This window comes from Rhinolophus hipposideros (genome assembly GCF_964194185.1).
Source record: "Rhinolophus hipposideros genome assembly, chromosome: 3".
NCBI lineage: Eukaryota > Metazoa > Chordata > Mammalia > Chiroptera > Rhinolophidae > Rhinolophus > Rhinolophus hipposideros.
The window spans coordinates 76,969,914-76,992,402 of NC_138049.1; the positions used below are offsets into that span (position 1 = coordinate 76,969,914).

Below are 22,489 nucleotides of genomic sequence, written 5' to 3' on the forward strand. Positions count from 1 at the left end.
ATATAAGAAAAATAATATGGAAAACTAACCCAACAATTAAAAAAAACGAAGGAGGAGCAAAGATATTTTAACAGGGAGGTCACAAAAGATCACAGAACCTTTACTGCTCATTTGCAGCCAAAGCTGTTTTTCCAAAGGAGAATACCTGGTTAGGAGCCATATCTTTATTGAACAACTTTAACGCTTTCCTCTACTTTGGAGGTACAACGTGCCTTTGTCCATAGTGGGACCCTTCCATGGTACCACACGGAACACGAGGAATTCTTGAAAAAACAAAATAAAATTCTCTATATGACAGCATACTTTTCACTGTGAATTTCAGAGTACATTGTTTGTCAATTAGTAAAAGTCAAATTTCAGAATAATGGTTTTTTTCTTATAATTAATAGAAAACTAATTTAAAAGGGTTTATGTGCATAGTTTGGGGTCTAAGTTTATAATGAATTCAATCTACACACTTAAATTTTATTACAAGCAAAAGAAATATTATGATTTAAAAGGCATTCTATCATCTCTCTATTTAGTCTTATTTGTTTGCTGTTTTTCCTGACTCCAGTTTTTTGGGTTTTATTATTTTTGATAATTCAATACTTTGTTTTAGAACAGATTAAGAAAAGGAAAGGAAAGGGGTGGCCGGTTAGCTCAGTTGGTTAGAGCGTAGTGCTGGTAGAACCAAGGTTGCCGGTGTGATCCCCACAGGGGCCACGGTGAGCTGCACACTCTTTAAAAAGGAAAAGAAAGAAAAGAAAAGGAAAAAGAAAAACCTTTAATTATTTGATACATAAGCTTCTATAACAGAAGAAAGTTTTAAGTAACTGATTAAAGCTAGTTTTGAGATGATCTACATGATGTGTAATTTTTAATACAATTCTCTTCTCCACCCTTTTTTGACAACTGAGCTGAAACGGCTACATTCAAATAGGTCCTTTGCAGCATGAACATATATATAAGTATTCCTTATCTCATAACTGACCAGAAAATTGATGAAAGAATAGGAAATGAATTCTTAATAGCTTCACGATTTTACAATTCAAGTTGTTACTGAATCTCTCCATATTACTGTCAAATTCTGTCCCAACCCAACTGGGACAATATTCCAAGTAATCGTTAAACATACCATAAAGTAAAGCAATTAAAAGACTCAAATTAACCTTCATATATTTAGGTTTAACAGTAGACTGTTGACAACTTCACGGACTCCAGAGGTGAAACCCTACCCTCTCCCTCAGATTGGTTATATTTTATTTTTAGATGTAATCACTTCCCTCCGGTAAATGGTTAGTGACCACACGCGCAGGTCTGCACATGAGGGCACTAAAAAGGAAACCTTGTGCTGTGAATCAGCTACACAAGACACAAGAAGAGTCCCCTGTCAGGCTGTGCCCAGCGTGTCATCTTCTTCAATAATCCGTATGACAGTGCTGTGCTGACATTTTAATTAATGTGAATGATACTTGAAGTTAAGCAATTTCCATGGTATGTTTAGTATGTGTTGCTTCATGACCACCTTCTACCAAATGGCATAATAAGCATCAACTCTTCATTTGGTTCTTAATTTCCCTTAGTACTTTATGTTACATGAATCATGTGAAAGTTCACATTAATTTTGAATTCACACAGTTAGGAACATTTTTCAGAAAGATTAATTTGGTGAAGTAAATTGGACCAGAACACACGCATTTTGGTAGTCCTACATACAGTCTGACCTGATTAAAGAACTGAGATAGCAAAGCCAGAAAAGCAAAACAATCAGGGGAATCCCAAGCTGGGGAAGTTTCAGTTATGCAAGATGATTAAGTTCCACAGATCCACTGTACCACACTGTGCCTGTAGGTAATAGTACTGTATTACATACCCTTAGGAATTTATTAAGGGTGGTAGATCCCATGTTAAGTTTTCTTACCATAATAAAGGGTAAAGGGGATCCAATATATGGTGATAGAAGAGAACTGACTCTGAGTGGTGAACACACAAGGATATATAAGTGGTGTATTACAGGATTGTACACCTGAAACCTACGTAACTTTAACAACAATTGTCACCCCAATAAACTTTAATTTAAAAAAATAAAAGAAAATGTTACTAAAGGCAAAAAAAAATAACACAAAAATAAAATAAAAGGATGTGGTAGCATACAATACAAGACAACCAGCTGAGAAAAAAATAGAAGAACAGAAACGTCAGTTAATTATGCTAAAGATGAGTGTTTCTCCCAGTGTTTTCCTCAGACATGCTGTATTAGATTTACCTGGGGAGCTTGTTAAAGATTTAAATGATTGAATCCCACCCCAGCCTGTCCTACATGATAGGAATCTCTGAGACTGGAGCTTGGGAATCAATACCTCCATGAACTTCTTTTTAAATTAAAGTTTATTGGGGTGACAATTGTTAGTAAAGTTACATAGATTTCAGGTGTACAATTCTGTATTACACTATCTATACATCACATTGTATGTTCACCACTCAGAGTCAGTTCTCTTGCCATCAACATATATTTGATCCCCTTTACCCTCATCTACCACCTCTCCCCGCCCTAATTCTTACACTAGAATTGGAAAACCACTTATGTTGATCCTTCGAATGAGTATTACCAACATTTATTATGCACTAGCATGTGCCTAAAAACTTTGCCCTACTTAATCAAAGATTCATTTTCCTTTCTAACTAAAAATGTTCTATTCCTCTCTGATTAAGTTACAAATTGAATAACCTACTTTGTCTCTTAAAAGGAAGAGTCATAAAGAAATTTAGAGGAGTAGCAACATTATCAGAATAAACTCCCCTGCTCTATACTGCCGCATACTCTTTCATGTGGATTAATTAAGGAAATGTAACTCCTGCCAAATTAGTAAAAAATCATAAACACATAACATTCTGTTATTTCTTTACAAGAGATTGGTTTTACTTTATGTGTGCTTTAAATTCAAAAGTCTCTACTAGAGTGTACTTATACCTGTTTAGCAAAAATTATTAAAGTTACATTCAAACAAATAAGCACAATAAGACTCATTAACTCAGAATACATCATCATACGCATATGTGACCGTCACCAGAATACATCATATGTGATCCTTTACATAGAAAGAGAGTGGAAATTTCTCTTTCCTTAGCAAATGGCTTCTTCAGTATATCTAATTCAACTTTGAATTATGAGGCACATCTAGGTCAGTAACTTATACCGACTCAATGTTCAAGAAAAGTCTTCCAAATTATCCACATAATAGTCATTTATAAAAATCAGAGGTGAAAGTAGAAGTTTCAAATTGCGTTCAAGCCCTTTGGAAATATTTATGAGGTTAAAAATTGCAAATAGATATTATCTATTTAGTTCAAAAAGTGCTATAATGACTTTTAATCTTTTGTTCACCTCATATGCAATGCTACAAAACTGACATATAATTAAACTACGTGTCATTTTATATCTCCTATTCTGTTTGCTCTTGTCCCTAATGAAGTTTAGATATTCCCACATTTAATCCTAATTGGTGATGGGTTTCAGTACTTATAATTTAAATAACTTTAATAATTTAAAGTGGAAAGGAAGAAATATATACAGAGAGATGCACACAAATATATTTATATTTGTAAGTATCAGTGAGAGAAAGGAAAGGCTGTATACTATAGTTTCTATATATCCTATTTGGACTAATAGAATAGAATATGCATATGAAAAATAAGGTAATTTTAGAAATTCTCAACATGCAACATGGTCAATGAGGGAAACAATGAATTATTATTTATTTTATACTAGATTTAATCTATGGTCTCTTCAGCCTTAACAAGCTTTATTTTCATGATATTTACAAATAATTTAAAGACTATAAATAACATTTGGTGGCTGGAATAAGAAAAAAGGGCTAGATACCTGGCTTGTCCCTGACCATCACAGAAGTGGAAGTAGGAAGCAGGAACATTGCCACCCAGAGCCAGACTTTCCAGGAGCCAGTGTGCCACATTGTGCCTTGAAACCATGGGAAGTGACCACACATCTGCAACAAAACAAAATATTTGAATTGAGCTGATTACGTAATTCTTTTCATCAGTATCTCCAGAAAATCCTCATAATCAAAGAGAGCACAACAGATTTTTACATTATATATAATTATATACAGTCATCCCTTGGGGGTGACTGTATATAATTTCTAGGGGACCTCCCCCCCCATGATACCAAAATCTTCGCATGCTCAACTCCTTTTATGTAAAATGGTGTAGTATTTGCATATAATATATACCAGGGGTGCCAAAAAACATATATACACATGACTTGTATTCATCTTTTGTTATTGTTATATATTGAGTATTACAAATTTAATACAGTTTGTTCCTTTCTTAAAATGTGTATACATTTTTTTGGCATGCTCTGTATTTGCATATAGGCTACAACTGGGTATGCCTGTATATCTCTTCATGTGGATTCAGCATAGGGGCTTGACAACAGATGAATTCAAGTTTTGCTCTGTTGGAACTTTCTGGGATTTTTTCCCCCATATGTCTTCTATCCAAAGTTGGTTGAATCTGCAGATATAAAACCTGTGGATACAGAGGGCTGACTATAATTGGATAATGATTATATATGTAATTATATATATCAATATATACTTGATGTGTATGAAAGAACTCAGAATATATATTCAGATTAGTTCTTAATTATCAATGTCGATACAGCCTCTTATAACTTAAATTTTCTTGCTTTAATTTTTTTAAAGCCACACCACTTACAATGGTTTGTGTGTGTGTGTGTGTGTGTGTGTGTGTGTGTGTATATATATATATATATATATATATATATATATATATATATATATATATATATATATTTTAATCCTGGTAAAATGCACATAACATAAAATTTACTACTGTGTATTTCAGTGGAATTAAATACTTTCACATAGTTGTGTAATCAGCACCACTATCCATAACTTTTCATCTTGCAAAACTAAAACTCTGTACCTATAAAACAATAGCTCCCCATTTCTCCCTTTCCCTTCCCCTGGCCCCCTGGCAACCATCATTCTATTTTGTCTCAAAACATTTGACTACTCTAGGTACCTCATGTAAGTGGAATCATACAGTTCTTATCATTTTGTGACTTTATTTCACTTGGCATAATGCCTTCAAGTTTCATCTATATTATAGCATGTCAGAATTTCTTTCTTTTTTAAGGCTGAATAACATTACACTGTACGTATATAGCATATTTTGATGGACACTTGGGAAGTTCCCACCTTTTGGCTATTGTGAATAATGCTGCTATTAGCGTGAATGTATAAATATCTGTTCAAGTCTCTGCTTTCAATTCTTTTGCATACATACTCAGAAACAGAATTGCTGGATCACGTTATAATTCTATTTTTAATTTTTTGAGGAACCATCTTGCTGTTTTTCATAGAGGCCAAACCATTTTACATTTCCACAAACAATGCACAATAATTCCAATTTCTCCACATCCTCATCAGCATTATTTTCTGGTTTTGTTTTTTTAATAGCAACCCTCCTAATAGGTATGAGATGGTATCTCATTGTAGTTTTCATTTTCATTTGCCTAAGGATTAGTGATATTGAGCACCTTCATGTGCTTATTAGCCATTTTTCTATCTTCTTTGGAGAAATGTTTATTTAAATCCTTGCCTAGTTTTCAATCTGGTTATTTTGTTGTTGTTGAGTGTAGGCGTGCTTTATACATTCTGGTTATTAACCCCTTATCAGATATCTGATTTGTAAATATTCCATGTTGTGGGTTGCTTTTTCGCTCTGTCATTGTGTCCTTTGCTGCACAAGTTTTGATTTTTACAGTCCATATTATCTATTTTTTCTTTTGTTGCTTATTCTTTTTGTGTCATATGTAATTATTTATATTTTTAAATATAATTTTATTGTTTACAATTCAATTTTCTCTTCTGAATAACAGTTTCCATATTTTGGCTTAACTGTTATTATTACATTTTCTATAAAATAACTATATTGTTATTGGATTGAATAATCATTGCTACTGGAGTAACTACTACACATATGAAAAGTATGTTTTCCTTCTATTTAAAGAGTAAAATGGATATATATGCAACACTTGCCTCATCTGACCCTGCCATTAGCATATTTAACATTAATGTGTTACCTCCCATAATTGTTTATCTTTCTGATATAGACTACTACTTTATAGACATTACAATAAAAGATTCAGTAAAGAAAATCCCTGTAATGGAAAACAAAAACATTACTTAAATTTTTTTTAATTAAATTTATAGGGGGTGACAATGGTTAGTAAAATTACATAGGTTTCAAGTGTACAATTCTGTAATACATCAGCTATATATCACGTTGTGTGTTCACCACCCAGAGTCAGTTCTTCTGTCACCATATGTTTGACCCCGTTTACCCTCATCTACCATCCTCCTTGCCCCTTACCCTCCGGTAACCACTAAACTATTGTCTGTGTCTATGAGCTTTTGTTTATTTGTTTGTGTTTAAATTAATTTTTATAGTGAAGTAACTAACATAGAAATAAACTGCAAGTAAAAATATAACGGCTACTCAGTGTATTTGACAATTGCAGTATTATTGGAATAGCTATTCTAAGAGTTCTAAGAATGCAATTAATACTATATTTGCTACCATTCAAAGTTGACGCAAGAGTCAAACGTAAAAGAAGCCTTCATACCAATGTCTAAATATTGTCAACAGACACTGTTTAGAAGAAAACTAAAGCCACCATCTTTGGTATTCTGCTTGTGCCAAACACCCTAAGATCAGCAAATTCAAGATTATAGATATTTCTGGATGAATAGCTGAAAGCAGCAATTGCAATATTAAAACATATGTGTGGTTCTAAATATCAAACAGCTGGTTTTACGCCTTATTTCTTCTGAAGTCACTCATCTAGATATAGTCCTAATTCTCACATGACTTTGCATACTTATCCTAGCTATTATTTCAAGTCGGTTGGTAAATATTAAAGCAATTAATTTTATTTCAAAGAAATAAACTCACAGTATCAATCTAACTTTCAGAGAGATCCTTACTTAATTATTTGCATTTTTAATCAAAGTGATTTCTATTAGTTGATAAATTAGCAGTGTTTATAGTGGATAAAGCCATGGCTTCATGTCTGGGCTCTGCCACTCATATATTTTCACTAAACCTTCATCTATTCACCTGAAAACTGGGAATAATACCACAAATAAAGTATTTAATACCTGGAAAGAGTGTGGTAGAGTGCCTTGAACACAGTAAGTGTTCAAAAAAAGAACCTGTTATTATAACTGTTCACTCTGCATATTTGTAAATAATAATTAATAAAAATTTAGTTATATTTACCAACTCAGCCTAAAATTAATATTGATATTTGGACAATGAAGAAGTGCCAAAGCATCCTAAAAATTTATGCTCATTGAAGTTTTGGCCCCAGCTTCAGCAGCAAAAAACCAGAGAACTACACAGCCATATGCATATGAATTTAATCTTGAGGTCTCCTACCTATTTCCTTGAGCCACTTAGAGGATAATCATATTTAGCTTCAACCTCATTTATCCAAAAGTATGGAGAACAAGATGTTATGATTAGTTGACTAAATGTTCTACTTACTAAAGCATTGCCATACCAACACCCTACTGAAATGTCTCTGGCCAAGTTTAGCAAGATCTTGAAAGAAGAATACTTTTCTGTCGCTAGCATCTAACTCAACTATCAGTGGCATTTCCAATAGCAGACCACTCTCTCTTCCTTGAAACCCTCATTCTCATTGGCCTCTGCCTTCACACTCTCTGGGATTTCCTTCCGAAACCTTCATAGATCTTTTTTCTACCTGATTTCTTAACACTGGGATCTGTGGGCCTTCTTCAATCTCTTTATATCTCCCTAGGTGATCTCACCATTCTCTTGGCTTTAACTAGTATCTGTCAGATGATGAATCTAAAATTTACGTTTCCAGCCCAGTCCTCTTCTCTGAACTTTAGACTTTGTATCCAGCTGCCTACTCTTAGATGTCATACAGACATCTATAACTATCGTACAAATTAAACACTTGATTCTCAAACACCACTTGTTTCTTTCATTCTCTTCCATCTCAATAATTGGTATCCATCAAAATGCTCAAACCAGAAACCTAGGCATCACATTGATTCTTCTATTTCCTTCTCACCATCTCCTACACACAAACCATCAACAAGTCATACCAGTGTTACTCCGAACACATTTGCAAATCCATCCAGTGTTTGCCATTCCTCTGTTACTATTCTAGTCCAGGTTGCCCTGATCCAGGTCCTCCACAGCTCCCTTAACTAATTTCCCTCATCCATTATCAGCTCTTGACTAAATTCACTCTCTACATAAGCACTAGTGAGCTTTTCTTAAAACCAAAGTTGGATCATGTCATTATCCTGTTTCAAACTCTTTGATAGTTTCCCACTGTACTTCAAATGCGATCCAAAAGCCTATCTTTGGCCTAGGGGCCCTGAATAGTCTGGCCCCGATCTACCTCTCCAGCCTCATTTGGAACTGTTCTCTTCACTAATGTCCTGTTCCTCAAATTCCCTGGCTTTTTCCAACCTCAGGGATGTTGTGCATGCTATTTCCACACCTGGGGACATGCTGGGTCCTGTGCATCCTAGTCTTTCAATTTAAATGTCACTCTGTGGAAAAACACTTACCTGACTGTGCCCTAGACCCATTATTCTCTAGCTCAGACTATTTTGTTTGTGTACACGTTTATTGCCCTCACTCAACTCCAAGCTCCTTGAGGGGAGGGACTAGTCTGTCTGGTCCATCACTGTATCCTGGACATCGAGCATTAGTACCTGGAAAAGCAGGGGCTCAATAAATATTAGCTCAATTTTTAAAAAGTAAGAAACTGCCAATTTTCAAATCTTGAGATATAGTGAATTACACTTATCTTTGAACTTATAGTGACAATAATTATTTTATAATTCTTGAGACACTTCAGAATCTTAGAATATTTCAAGGGTCATTATAATGAACATCATTTCCCTTTGTATATTTCTAAAACGTGTTTGCTATTGAATGTTTCTGTTGTTCCAATCTTGATTAAATAGAGATGCACTACACTCAGTTAAGAACGTTTGAAAAAACTTTAGCAAATTCTCAAATTGAATCCTGTATACATATTAAAAAAACAAAAACAAACAAACAACTTTTCCAGATCTTTCACCTCTGCCGCAGACTATTGCAGGGTTGACTCCAACAAAATCATCAAGGGCAAAACTTCCCTTTGGGGTCTTTCTGGACCTCTCCTACAGATCCTTTTCACTGTCCCCAGACACCACTGTTCTCAGGCTGCTGCCTTTTGCTGCCCTGGACTCATCTCTGGTGTCCTCTCTTGATTTCTCAATACTGGGTTTTGTCCACAATCTTCTTCCTCATCAAAACCTGCCTATTTTCTACTATCCTCAGATCTCAGCTAAGTGATTATCAAGAGAGTTTTATAAATGAATCTAAGCCAGTGTTATCACAGTTTAATGTGTTGTTCTTCCCAGGTAAGATTTAAGCTTGTTTTTGTTTTGTTTTGTTTTTTGTCAATAAGTTTTATTTAAAAATTCAGGGATAACTACTTTCATTTCTATACTTTTTTTTTTTTGGTACAATTTAAACTTTAACACAGACCTTTAATGCTTTCCCAGTGGAGAGAGTAATGTAGAACCTCGGGATAGTGTACCTGGATGGTAAGATTTCTTAAGGCCCTCAAGTCATTTTTTTCCAAATTTGTACAATGATGGTTTATGATACATTTTAAGAAGGATCTGGAGAATACTGTTCACAAATAGTCTCATTTTCTGCGGTAGAATTTCTTTTATATGTGGTATTTTATTTTAACTCTCAGAATAACTTGAGAGGCAAGCACACCTGTCCCTGACATTAGCAGGGTATATGGCAAAAGATCCATGTAGCATATGTCTAAATATTTGAAAGTTAAAAATAAAGCTAATAAAACTGATAAATATATTTTTTTCTCCTTTTTTCTTGGCAAATATACCTTCACAAAGACCTGAAAGCCAAGGTCAATTTTAGAACTGAACAGAGTGGACTACAAGGGATGCAGTGGCCCCTGGCATGGGCCGAAGTTCATCCCCTCATTTTTTCCCATTCTTGGCTCTGTTGGCACCACGAGATGCCTCAGCCACATATACATGCACATGCCAATTGGTCTACGAGTAAGCTCTGTCCACAGCACCTGCAAACAGCCACTCCCTGACCACCCCCTTGAGCCTAGGAGTGTTCACACTAGTGGTATGGTCTGCTCCAGGGAACATGGACCCAAGGAAGAGGTCTGCCAGATCCTGCCAGAGGACTAACAGTCATTCAGTTGGGGAACTTCAGAATCTTGGGTATCCAAAGCCTGGTTTGCCAGCTCGGGCTTTGGTGTGGGCAGTTCCACTTACCTCTCTGGACTCCTAATCCTGAGAGCAGGTGTACATCCAGAGCAAGGGCATGTTAAGGCCTCCTAACATGGAGGGCCCACAGCAGGGACTCTCTTGCCCAGGCCTAAGGGTGGTACTGAAGACAGGTAACGGGTCCCTATTCTACAGATAAGAAACACTAAAGTTCACAGACAAGATCCCACAGCCTGGGATTCAAGTCCTGGTCAGCTTTACTAAAAAGCCGATGCTGTTACATCAGGTTTCCTATCGGCATATGGGACAGATCTATGCCTTTCCTATACACTTCCTTGTAAAATTTCAGCTGATTTCTATCAAGATTCTAGCCAAACTCCCTCCAGTTCCTTCCCAGTGCTACAAAGTACTAAAGTCATAACTGTGAGTATGCCCAGCATGGGCGGTCATGAGCAGATAACACTGCTAGAGCCTATGAACCACTAACATCATCCAGACAGCCCTGCCTATAACTGATTTTTCATTGCCATGTCAACAATGAGACGGTAACTGCCTATAGGCCTGTCTCTGACCTCTACCTCTAACCTGTTAGTCTCACCATCCTCTGCCAACCAGAACAAATGCTGGTTGGGTTAAAGGAATTGTAAAAAAAAAAAAAAAAAGTTACTATCTTTTAAACGTCCTAATCTAACTTGAAATCCTATAAAGCAATTACCAAAACAAAGAATATTTTGGTTAGAACACATATTTAAAGAAAAAATCTCTTATTAATCTATATTTGTGTACAGAGAGCACGGAAAAAAACCAGAAAGGAACACTGGGAAAACTTAATCTTTCATTCTGTTGATAGGATGAGGTTAGAACTATGCACCATTGCAGATAACAGTAGTCATTGGAGATACAGTAGTGAGCCAGTTAGGTCCCTGGTGTCACTATGGTCAGGGAGACATGTATGTTACAAAGATACACATATGTTATCTTTGAAAGGTAGAGAGTAGGAAGCAATGGGAGAGTAAATAGATAAAATAAGAGAGTAAATAGATAAAATGATGGAATGCTGGGCTTGCCAGATAAGATGGCCAGGAGCCACCTGAAAGTAAACCCAATCAAATCTGCCTATGGAACGTGAGTAATTTTATTGCTATGCCATCTAACATTTTATAATGTGCATTCTGTGCCTTTGAAATTTGGTATTATATAAAGGGCTAGAGCATTAGTTCTAATACCAAACTAGAAAATAACATGAAAAAAAAAAGACAAGTGAAAGAAGAAAAGTGGAGGAGAAAATAGAAAGGGAATACTGATTCACATTACAAAGACTGCTAAATGAGCAACACAACATTTCAACTTTCAAACAAGTAGGCTTGATTTGTTAAATGACTGAAAGAACCCATGTTTTTAGGGTGTTTGTTATAAAGAGAAATGCTGTATGGCAGGGTAGGGAATCAATTTTTAAATAAAACCATCTGACTACCCTCCAGTATGACTGTACATAACTCCACAGAGAAAATCTGGCCATACTGTTATGAAGTGACGTATCTTGTAAATAAGCAAAAACAACAGGTGGTACACATCTGTTCTTTTACCAATCTTTAGGATCTATCTTTAGTGAAGCTATACTAGCGTCTATAAACTATTGGAGAAAACTGACTGCAAAGTCTTACCTATGAAGTTAGAACTAATAATAGGACAAATATCCTCAGGGTTTAGGACTAGATCTGGTATTATTTCACAATTTTTTTCGTTGATTATAGTAATGAAACTGGTTAGTTTGAGAAGTCTTTTGCAGCTTAGGCAAAATTTCTGCCCTCTTCATAGTCTACAGATACCTCTTGGACATTCTATTTTAATTACAGGCATCATCATTAACTTAGAAGCCTAAGTCAGAATTTCAAAATCATCACTCATTCCTTACCTTACTTATCAAATTTCTGTCAAAGTCTATCAAATCTACTTTTAAAATGACTTTTGAATCGCTATCAACTTTCTCCTCCTCATAAAACCTGCCTTAGTTCCTGTCCTTATCATTTCTAATCTTGAAAAGTGTGCTAGGCTCTTAACTCGACTCATTTTCTCTTGTTCCCCTTAATTCCATCTCCTTACTGCTCAAGAATTCCATTTCTAAAACAAAGATCTAATCCCTTAGTGTTCTGCTTTATTAAAGTCTCCTGGGAGCTCTTCATTGCCCACCCCTCAGAGAGACACTCAACACTCCTTTACATGGGGCCTCAACTCATTTGTCCAAGTCTCATGCCCTGCTACCTCCTTCCAAGCGATCTCTACTCCATTAAACTATTCACAATTCCCCAAATGTGCCAGGCTTCTGCACATGCTGTTCTGGCTGCTGGAATGTCCTTCAAATTCTCTCTCCATCTGGTGAATATTTACTCGGCCTTCTACATGCAGTTCAGATGCCATGTCCTCCATGATGTCTATGAGAACCATCACACATAGAATTTGTTACTCACCGCCTTGCAATCCAAGAGCTTAGTACCCACCTCTGCTTCAGCATGCTTTATCTTGCATTGTAACAACTGGTGTGTATTCTGTCTCCTCTCTATACTGACATCTTGGAGAAAACTAATGGTATCTTATCATTTTGGTTTTGTTGAAACTCAGCATTCAGTAGGTACTCATGTGATCAATTTGTAAGATCAATAGTCTAAGGAAGTACATTTGGACTAAAACAAATGAAGGGGTTGGAACTGTTAAGTAGTATATCTAGATACGGACAATATTCATTGAAAGATATGGATGAAATAAAAAAATTATAGAGAAATATAGGAAAAATTACTGAAAGAAGACTCAGTGAACATAGTTTCAGTTATTTTGTGATATATATATACACACACAAAAAAGTCCCTCTCTCTCTTCACAGAAAACATGTTCTGTGGTTCTTAATGTTTCTACTCCTCTACAACTGATCAACTATATTACATTTTCTCAAAGTTCCATGTTATTTCATCTGTCATTTAAAAATTAGTGCCTACTTCCCAGAGGGTCTCTAACTTCAGGTTCCCCTTGAGCTTAACAGATTCTATATTCATCAACTTGCTTATTTTATTGACTTGCTTGAATTATTGTTGTCTCCATCAACTATTTGGATACATTCTCAATTTCAACCATCATGAGTGACCCACATTTTTTTCAGATTTCAATTGTTTAGCTCTGTTTCCACAGATATATCTATATCAAGGATACAATGCCACTTAAAATTTTAAATCAGTATACATGTATAGTTTTTCCTAGTTTATTAACTTTTCCTAATCATTCCATTCGAAGGGCTCTACTAGCTTTCTGATCTAACAATCTTACAGTCATAATGAAGTATCCTTGATTTCTCTCAAAGAGGGAGAGATCATAAACCCTATTCATAGATAACACAGACCTATTGTTCCACTCTTGCATTCATCATCTTTCTATCAATTTCCACATTCAATATGCAATTTCCTCACCTGATTATCTCATTACTGGCCTACAAAATAACACCCTAAAGAGCCCCTTGCCTCTTAGCCTCTTCTGTCCACTCTTGCCTTGGCAGGTGCTATCTGCTCTCTTCATCTCAGGTTTCACCCCAGCTTGAATTCTCTGTCTTAACAGGCACATGACTGCTCACTCCCACCTCTAAGACTTCACACATGCCATTCCTTCTGGCTGGAATTCCCTCCCTCTTGCTCTCTTCTGCTAAGCCTCGTTATTCTCTGCCTCTTTAAAATTTATGTTCTCAACATGGCCTGCCTTAAATAATCCAACTCCAGTCCTAGTCACTCAAATTTTTACAGCATCCTTTCCAGGTTATATATGAGCATCTCTTTAGTCCTGCTAGTTTGTATTCCTGTTTGTTTTTCATTCTTCCCTTGAATTTGTATTTATGACACCAATTAGCAATGTAACCATGGTTTCTACCTTCATATATTCTCCTGTCTCTAAAACCATCCACTCCGTGTACCTACTGGGTATTTCTGTCTGTGGGGGAAAAAAATGAACTAAAATTGCAGCAAGAGAGATTAAACTGGAGGACCAGAAAGTAGATGGAAATTTTCCATTTTTGGAGACTATCAGAGCTCCCATCTGTTTTAGATGGTTTCCTTGGATGACAATTCAGATACAGAGATAATGTCCAAACTGTGATAATAATCACATTTGATTTTCTTTCCCCTTTTTGTCCTTTCTCTGACCTGTTCATACCAGGTTCAGGCTCACTCCCCTGCCCACCTTCACTCTCCTTTTCCAGGAAACTGCACTTAGATTTCTTACCAGTTTGAGAGATCAGGCTGGACAAAAGCTCACCTACCAGTTCCTTTCTCCATTTTCTATCCCCTAGGAAGAAAATGAATTTTCCATTCCTGGGGGTCACCTTTCCTCTTTTACACTTTGAACAGATATTCCTACTCAAAGAATCCTGCCATCCCTCCTAAGGAAGAGGCTTTTAGGTGCAGTTTGCACCATCTAAATACCAGAACATCTCAGCTCTTCCTCTGCAGGCACATATTAATATCAAAGATCTCTACTTAGGGAGGGTCCTACAGTTTTATCCCCACACACCAGCAAGGGGATACTGAAAGACCACACATGTAGGCAGTTGTTTAAAAACAAAACTCTTAAAGAATGACAGTAATGATCGATTTAGGCAGAATAAGAAGTACCACTGCTCTCTCTCTCTTTCTTGGGGGGAGGAACTGCTGGAGTGGTTTTATTCCTTTCCCTCTTTTACCCTGACCATCCTCCTATCTTGTTTCTTCTCCGACTTCTCCAAACAGAAGATGGAATCAAGAAGTCTTGGAATTGGGGGCGGAAGGAGGCAGCACATTTTCCTTTACCCTTCCATTTCCCAACCTCAAGTTGTGGCTTATGGTCACTCACTGCTGAAATTCTTGGATGGTTCGATGAAAACTACACATTTTCAGGGCTCTGAGTTTTGCTCTTTTTGATCCCAGCCCACTGTCCCCTGAGGCTAAGCAGTGTGTTCTGGTACCCCATTCCTCTCCACCCTCTCACCAATCGGTGTCTCTCTCTGCCTCTGACGCTCCTGTACCTGGGCCTGTCCACCCGCTCACCTGCCCACTGATTCGCATGCTCGCTCCCTCCTTCCCTCTCTCCCCCAATAACCTATACGGTGCAGGTTTCCTTTACACACCCGCCTGCTTAAAAGGAGCTAGCGTACCAGGGGGCGGCAGCATGCTTGGGTCTGCGCCAACAAACTTCTTCAGAACTCTGCAGCGAGCGTCCTCGCGGGGCCGCCAGGCACCACCTCCCTGCTCACCAGCGCCGTGGCGCTGGCGCCGGCGCATTGGCAGTGTGGCGGCGGGATCTCGCAGGAAGGCGGCGGAGGCGGGACCGCGTTCCCGGGTCGCTGGACCGGGACGTTCCCGCGGTGGCGGCGGTGCTCGGTCCGGCCATGCTGAGCGCGCTGCAGGGTGATTAAGGAGCAGGGCCCGACGCCTGGGACAAGCCAGGGTTTCGCGGGGCCGGAGTCCCGAGATCCCGCGCTCGTCCTCCCCCACCCCGCGAAGCCACGCTGGGGAGAAATACCCGCAGGTCGGAATAAGTAATCCGACTGAAGAGCGAGGCACCGGAACCTGTCTCCTCGCTTCCCGGGGTAACATCTCTAGACATAGACCACAAAATATAGCTAACGGCATGGATTTATATTGAGTTTGTTTTGTGCATTTAACCCCCAGGGCATTTTTCATTCTGTAGCTGATGTCTGTTCTCACCCGCATCAGCAGTGCCCAGTGCTGCTTTACAAACACACACCGCCCGAGAAACCACCGAGAACTAAATAAAGTATACAGCGTACAGCCTGCATTATGTGACCATAGGATACGAACGACACCTTCTGTAGCACATTCAAGGGGCCCTATCATGCCCAATGTTTTGGGTCCCATCATGAAGCTACCTATGGGAATGCGTGACGGCAGGTGCGCATTATTTATCCGCCACAACATATTCACATGTGCAGCACAGTTTTTTTTCCATTTTCTTGAAAGGCAGATGCACGCAAATGACCAGAAACAGGAACAGATGACATAGACCCGGCATGTGTGCAAGAGATGAAGTGAAAGGGCCGGTCGCAGTGCTGCGCAGCTTACCTTGAATGTGTGTTTGAGCCCCTCAGAGGCGCAGTGGAGTCCGGCCCGGGCTGCCGCACCGCCGAGGAGTGGCCCGAGAGAGCTCCCTGCGAGTGGGGAAGGGGGACGCATCTCTGCCCTTATTAGTCTTCCCCAGTGTGACCCTCCCACTCGGCGAGGACGGAGGACTCTGCAAGACAGGACTCTGCCAACTCGTGCACAGGTTTTCCTTAATTACAACAACGTCGCCTTGCAGCTGGGAATAATGCCTTTCACGTTTATGTTTTAGGAGCAGTTTCAACAGCTAGAATGACTGCCGGTTGCATGCCCGGTGCTCAGAGTGTCTCACTTCTGATTAGAAGTCTCTTTCAAAGTATTCTGTATTCACCGGTAAATAATTGGCTTTTTAACAGTTGAGCTAAAAAAAGGATATCATTTATGTTTCATTTATCACTTATGTCAGGAGTTTATGTAAAGTACATCAAGAAAGCCTGCCTGCCTTCTCATCAGTCCTGCTCATATGTACAGGTTTGTGTGGCTTGGTTTGTCTCAGTGCAGAAAACTATTTTGTGGTTTTAAAGATATCTTTCCATGGATTGGTGCTACAAATCCTGGATTTGGAACTTTTGGGGATCGCTTTGAACATGTGAAGGTGACATTTTTCTGCAGATGTCTGTGTGTGTGTGTGTGTGTGTGTGTGTGTAGAGCATATATATACACACATATATATGTACATATACATATATAGTAAGTATATGTATATTTGTCAGTGCATACACATACATGTATATATATAGAGTGTGTGTGTGTGTGTGTGTGTGTGTGTATAAAATTTGGAAAAGTAACCCAGTCATTAGAAAGCAGATGTAGTGTTTCGAAATAATCATTCGAAAATGATATAGTGTTTTTTAGTTCAGCATTGCCACAGTTAAGGAAGTAGAACAAATAATATCATTGACACATAATGGTGAAAATCAGTAAGCTTAAAAGTTGCCCTAAACGATAGAAATACACTTCACATATCAGGGCTTGCATACCAAGAAATAGAATCAGGCTGTCAAAAAATTAAAATGTTAAGGAAAAATGTTCACTTCATTGAAGTGAAACTGTGAAATAGTCGACTAGCGGTTTTTAACCCTATCTTTCATCATAATCAAAATACCTGCAGTTTTGGAACCTTGCACCCGACGTGATGCAAACCATGTTTACACGTCAGGATTTAAAACCTCCTGATGTATTTCCTCCTCATGGGATTTTTATCACTAATTTTTGGTTGACTGTGGAAAGACACCAAGGAGGAAGGATATCCCATGAGTCACGCTGCTCAAATGGCCATTTGAAAACATGATCCACAAACTTTCATCAGAATTTTACTGATCATTCGCTAATATTTTTAAAAGTATTACCCTGTTTGAAATTTTTTTTCTCTCTTAGCAATTGTACTTTACCTTTTAATTGTTAGTTAATTGAAATAAGAGCATCCAGGCATTATTTCTCTGACAGGCTAAAAAAATTACCATATTTACATTTAATTGTACTTAAAATAAGGTTTTAAAACTACTGAACAGGAAATTCAAAGTTTGTCTCTAATTTGTATTTTAATACAAGTAAACCAACTTCATTTTAGTAATATTTTCATAACCACTTAATAATTTTATAATCTAAGATGTTTATGAAATAGCCAAACACTGTTGTATTTTTGCTTCTATCTTAAGTTGCTCCTTTTTCTACTTACAACAGTCAACTAAACGTAACTTTGGAAGAAAGTGATAAATAACAAATAACATTTAAAATTACTATCTGTTACTTACTTTGTTCCTAGATATACCAACATATCCAGATCAATAAATATTCCTGTGTTTTCCTTTCAGGGAAGGGTTTAAATCTGGGCTGGTTTTATAATCACAAACTATGATATCCCTAGGTATAGTATTGGTCCTTTATCCAATACTTTTACTGAATTTTAAAGTGACTTCAGGTAGAAAGAGCCCCTAACCAAGAGCCTTTTATTTGTCTAACCCAAGTAAAATTATAAATGACCAGTCTTTCCACTGCTTTTGAAGCTGTCACTTGTGTACAAACATCTGAAAAATAACAGGGGAATCTGACAGGACTTTGATTTTCAGCAAACAGCTTGTGGAGCTTCTAACACCCAGTGTAGCTGTGTGCATGTGTGTACTTAAAAAAAAATATTAAAGATTCCAAAAACAAACTGCTTTCAACATTTATACCCCATGGAAGTCACGCTCAACTATTTTTATGCCAGTAAAATAAATGAGGGATAAATTCCATTTAATGTCTTTTAAAAAAACTGTTCATCTTTGTAATGCCCCACTGACGTAATTTAAATGATTTAAAATGAACATCGTACTGGATTTTGATAAGTGCCCTATAATAAATATAAAGAATGTATTTTTTTCTAAGCCTCACTTCTCAAGCTCTTCTATTTTATGGTTATTTCATTTCCTTTTCTTCTTTTTTCTGAACTTCTGTACTCCCAACCATGTTGCTTTTCTTTTTCCCTTTTGTAATTTATTTCCCTTTTCTCCCCCATCAGTTTCCATTTTTCAAGAAGAAAGAATTTCAGCATTGCCCCCAGCTAATTTCTTAGTACCAAACCATAAAAGTGCTCATTCTTTATTGAATTTACGGGGCACAGCCATACATGACTTCCATACATATCCCACGGAAATACTTCACTGCATCAATAGTAGATGAACAGCCATTACTGTTCACTGTAATTACCAAATCTGACTTGTCATCACTAGCAAGCACTTCCCATTCTATTCCTTTTTAAGCCAGTACTACATGGGATATTCTTAAGGGTAAAAAGAAAGTAGTCATATTCATTCTCAATTTTTAGTCATCTTCAAAAGTAAGTTAGGGCATTTTTAAATTTTAAATGTTATTTTTACCACTGTTTCTGAAAATAATTCTCTTCATAGAGAAAATAATATCCCACTGGTTGTTTTGTTTACTTCCATTCCTGGAAGACATTCTAGCTCATGACGTTGACTCAGCTTAGAAATAAGAGGAAGAGGTGAGCATAGACATGACTTTCACTCAGTTTATTAGACCCTCTTCCCCAGGATCGGTGACTCTGAAAGGAAATATGGTAAAAGGCAATCTCCTGCCTGGGGAAAATGTTTATTAATACACATCGAGTTCTCAAAAATCATTTTTAAAATGAGAAAGAGAAATGTCCCAATAGAAAAATAGGCAAAAAATGTGAATAGGCAATTCACAAGGGAAATACAAATGATCAATAAATACTTGAAAAAATATTCAATTTAGTTAGCATTCAAAGAAATGCACATTTATAAAGGAATGATTTTTTTCCCTACCCATTTTGACAGGATTAATATTGGTGATTATATGCAGTGTTGGCATAAATGAGGAGCGTTCTCAATACCTCTAAAGAAGCACAAAACAGATCAGTCTTTCTAAATTCGCCATGTGTATTAAAAGTTTTTTAAAAATACCTAGAGTTTGCTTCATAAACTCCTCTCAAGTGGTAACTTATCGCTGAGTTAGGATAATGGGAGATTTTTATTTCTTCTTTTTGCTTATCTGTAATATATAAAGTTTCTACAGTGAACATGTACCACTATTGTAATAAAAAATATAACAAAAATAAACAAATGTGGTGTTTTATACATCTCCAACAAATTCATGAGGCAGTAGAGTTAAGAGAGCTGAGAAATTTGCTTTTCAAGTACTCTTTTTAGTCACTTCCAGGTAAAAAATTAGTATATAACTTAAAACATTAAACTTAGTCTAATAAACTTACTTTTATCACTAGGGAGCAGATATTAATTAAACTGTTCACTCATTCAACAAGTTTTTGAATGCTAAGTGGAGCACTATAGTGTATACAAAGATATGTTGATGATGGGTCCCACCTCTTGAAGTTAACATTTGGTAAGAGAAGATGTGTACATATATAATGATATTATGAAATGAAAATACAAAGTGTAATGGACAAAGCACACATAAAATACTGGAAGAGATCAAATGAGAGGGAAACTATGTCATATGTGGAAGTATCAGGGTCAGAAAATTTCGGTGAACAAAACACAGCCTTTTTTTTCGGTCTACATAAACATACTTATAAATCATCATAGAACCATAATATTGGAAGTGTCATTGTAACTAAGTATTTGTGAAATGATGAGTTTACTGTTTCTATTATAAATATTTGTTGAAAGAATTAACAGAACAATCATAGTTCTCTCCTCATTCAGATGAGGAACATGAAGGTTTTCTTTATTTTGTTTTGAATTTCTCACTGAGCTAAATCATTTCCCGATAATTCAAGGCCCTAAACAATCTACTCTCAATTTACTCTCTTCAGATCCCTTAAATGTACATTAGGCCACACCAGGATTAATTACTTGAAACCACAGAATGAACATGTCCCATACTTTCTCCATACTCTCATTCATGTTGCTGCCTCCATTTGAAACTCAAAGTGGCTGTTACACTTCTGCCAAACTTGTGATCATTCAAAGTTTATTTCAGATGTATTCTATAACAGGATTTCTTCCCTGGCCTCCTTCCACCAAATAAACCCTCCCCTGCCTCTGAACAACAGAGCACAATTTACTTTTCTTTATGGACAATACACTTTCCTCTACCTTGTTTCACAGACATTTCTATGTTTGTCTCTGACTTGATTGTAAACTCCTTGAGGACTGAACTCATGTCTTCCCATTTTTAATAATAACTTGAGCATCTAATACAATAAATTATTTTTTCTTAATATAATCTTCAAATATTTGTTGATATGAGGCCTGTAGAGGTTAAGTAACTAAGGGCACACAATTTTCTAAAGATGAAGTATTGACTGAATATCAAGGTTTGTATGGAAACATGGTAGGTTCACTTTGGTATTATATCTAAGGGAATTAAATTACTATACTGCTAAAACAATCACAGGATAACTTGTTTTCACCAATAAGACTCCCAGAACAGGGACTCTGAGGACAGTAACATGTCAAGACAAAACTCTTATTAGTTGAAAATGTCTTCTTCATAGGTCCTTTTTACTCCTTTTCCAAATATAAGTTACATTTTCATTATTAAAAATTAGAACACAATTCTGTTTAATCTATTATTCTTAGAACATGAAGAATAGCCTCTAATTAAACTTTGTTCTAACTCCTAAATGTTTTTAAATAACCAATCCTATGTAAAAAATTAAAAATACAACATCGGTACATTATAAATGATTAACCACTACGTTATGTCAGGTGTATGTCTTTAAATTTGTGATTTTTTTCCTCTGTAATCTTTTTTTGGAACATTTATTTTCAACTTAGAACTTATTTCGCTTATTTTATTACTCTCATGGAATCATTGTTTAAAATCACCATGTGCTAGGCACAGTATTTTACATATTTTTATCTTTTAAAAATCTTTCAACAATTCTATTGTCCTCTTTTTTACAATTTAGGACTAAGGCTGTGAACCCAATCCTGACAGAGCCAGGATTTTCTCTCAAGTCTGTCTCGTTGCATAGCCCAGGCTCTTATCCATTATGCTCTGGCAACTTATCTTCAATCACTTTTTCAACAAACATTCTGCAAGCACCTGTTTGCAACCCTACATCACCAAATAAACTGGCTAAATGGGTGCTCGAGACAAAGCAGAAGCCTCAAAGTTACATGGCAGCAAACATAATTACTCTTACAAGATAGAATTATATGGAAAAGAAAAATATGAAATAAACCTGTCTCTGTTTAAGAGAAGAATCAATTTTAATGAAGAGCAAAACATGAACTAAATTAGCTGAACTAAAAATTGTTTTATTTATTCAGGTGCTGTGCTGCAACATGTTTTAGTCTATACTGACTTAAAAGGAAAAAACTCCAAGATAACAACCCAGGTAAAGTGCTTTGTCTAGTTGCCTATTCAACTAAGAGAAGGTAAGATAAATTTGACCAGACCCTGTTCTCTATCAGAGGCGACAGATTTACCTATTTTCTGATAGTCAAAGACATTCTTGCTGTCAAATTATTTTACCATAAACCCATTTTTCCCCATCTTAAATGTAAACTCCTATGTTTATAAAACCCC

At 36.7% G+C, this 22,489-nt stretch overlaps 1 protein-coding gene across 2 annotated transcripts in view; it reads right to left on the reverse strand.

Annotated features, from left to right (window-relative positions):
* COL19A1 (collagen type XIX alpha 1 chain) overlaps positions 1-16,560 on the reverse strand; it is a 313,696-nt gene extending 297,136 nt beyond the window's left edge. Inside the window, exons 1-2 of one of the 2 annotated variants that reach the window (XM_081044396.1) lie at positions 16,433-16,560; positions 3,866-3,989 (exon numbers count right to left, since the gene is read on the reverse strand). In XM_081044396.1, coding sequence (XP_080900522.1) covers positions 3,866-3,989; positions 16,433-16,543 — 235 coding nt within the window. In that variant the 5' untranslated portion in view covers positions 16,544-16,560. Of the gene's footprint in view, positions 1-3,865; positions 3,990-15,504; positions 15,638-16,432 lie in introns of those variants that run through there. The other variant, XM_081044397.1, reaches the window with a different exon arrangement.
* Between the last annotated feature and the right edge of the window lie 5,929 nt (positions 16,561-22,489).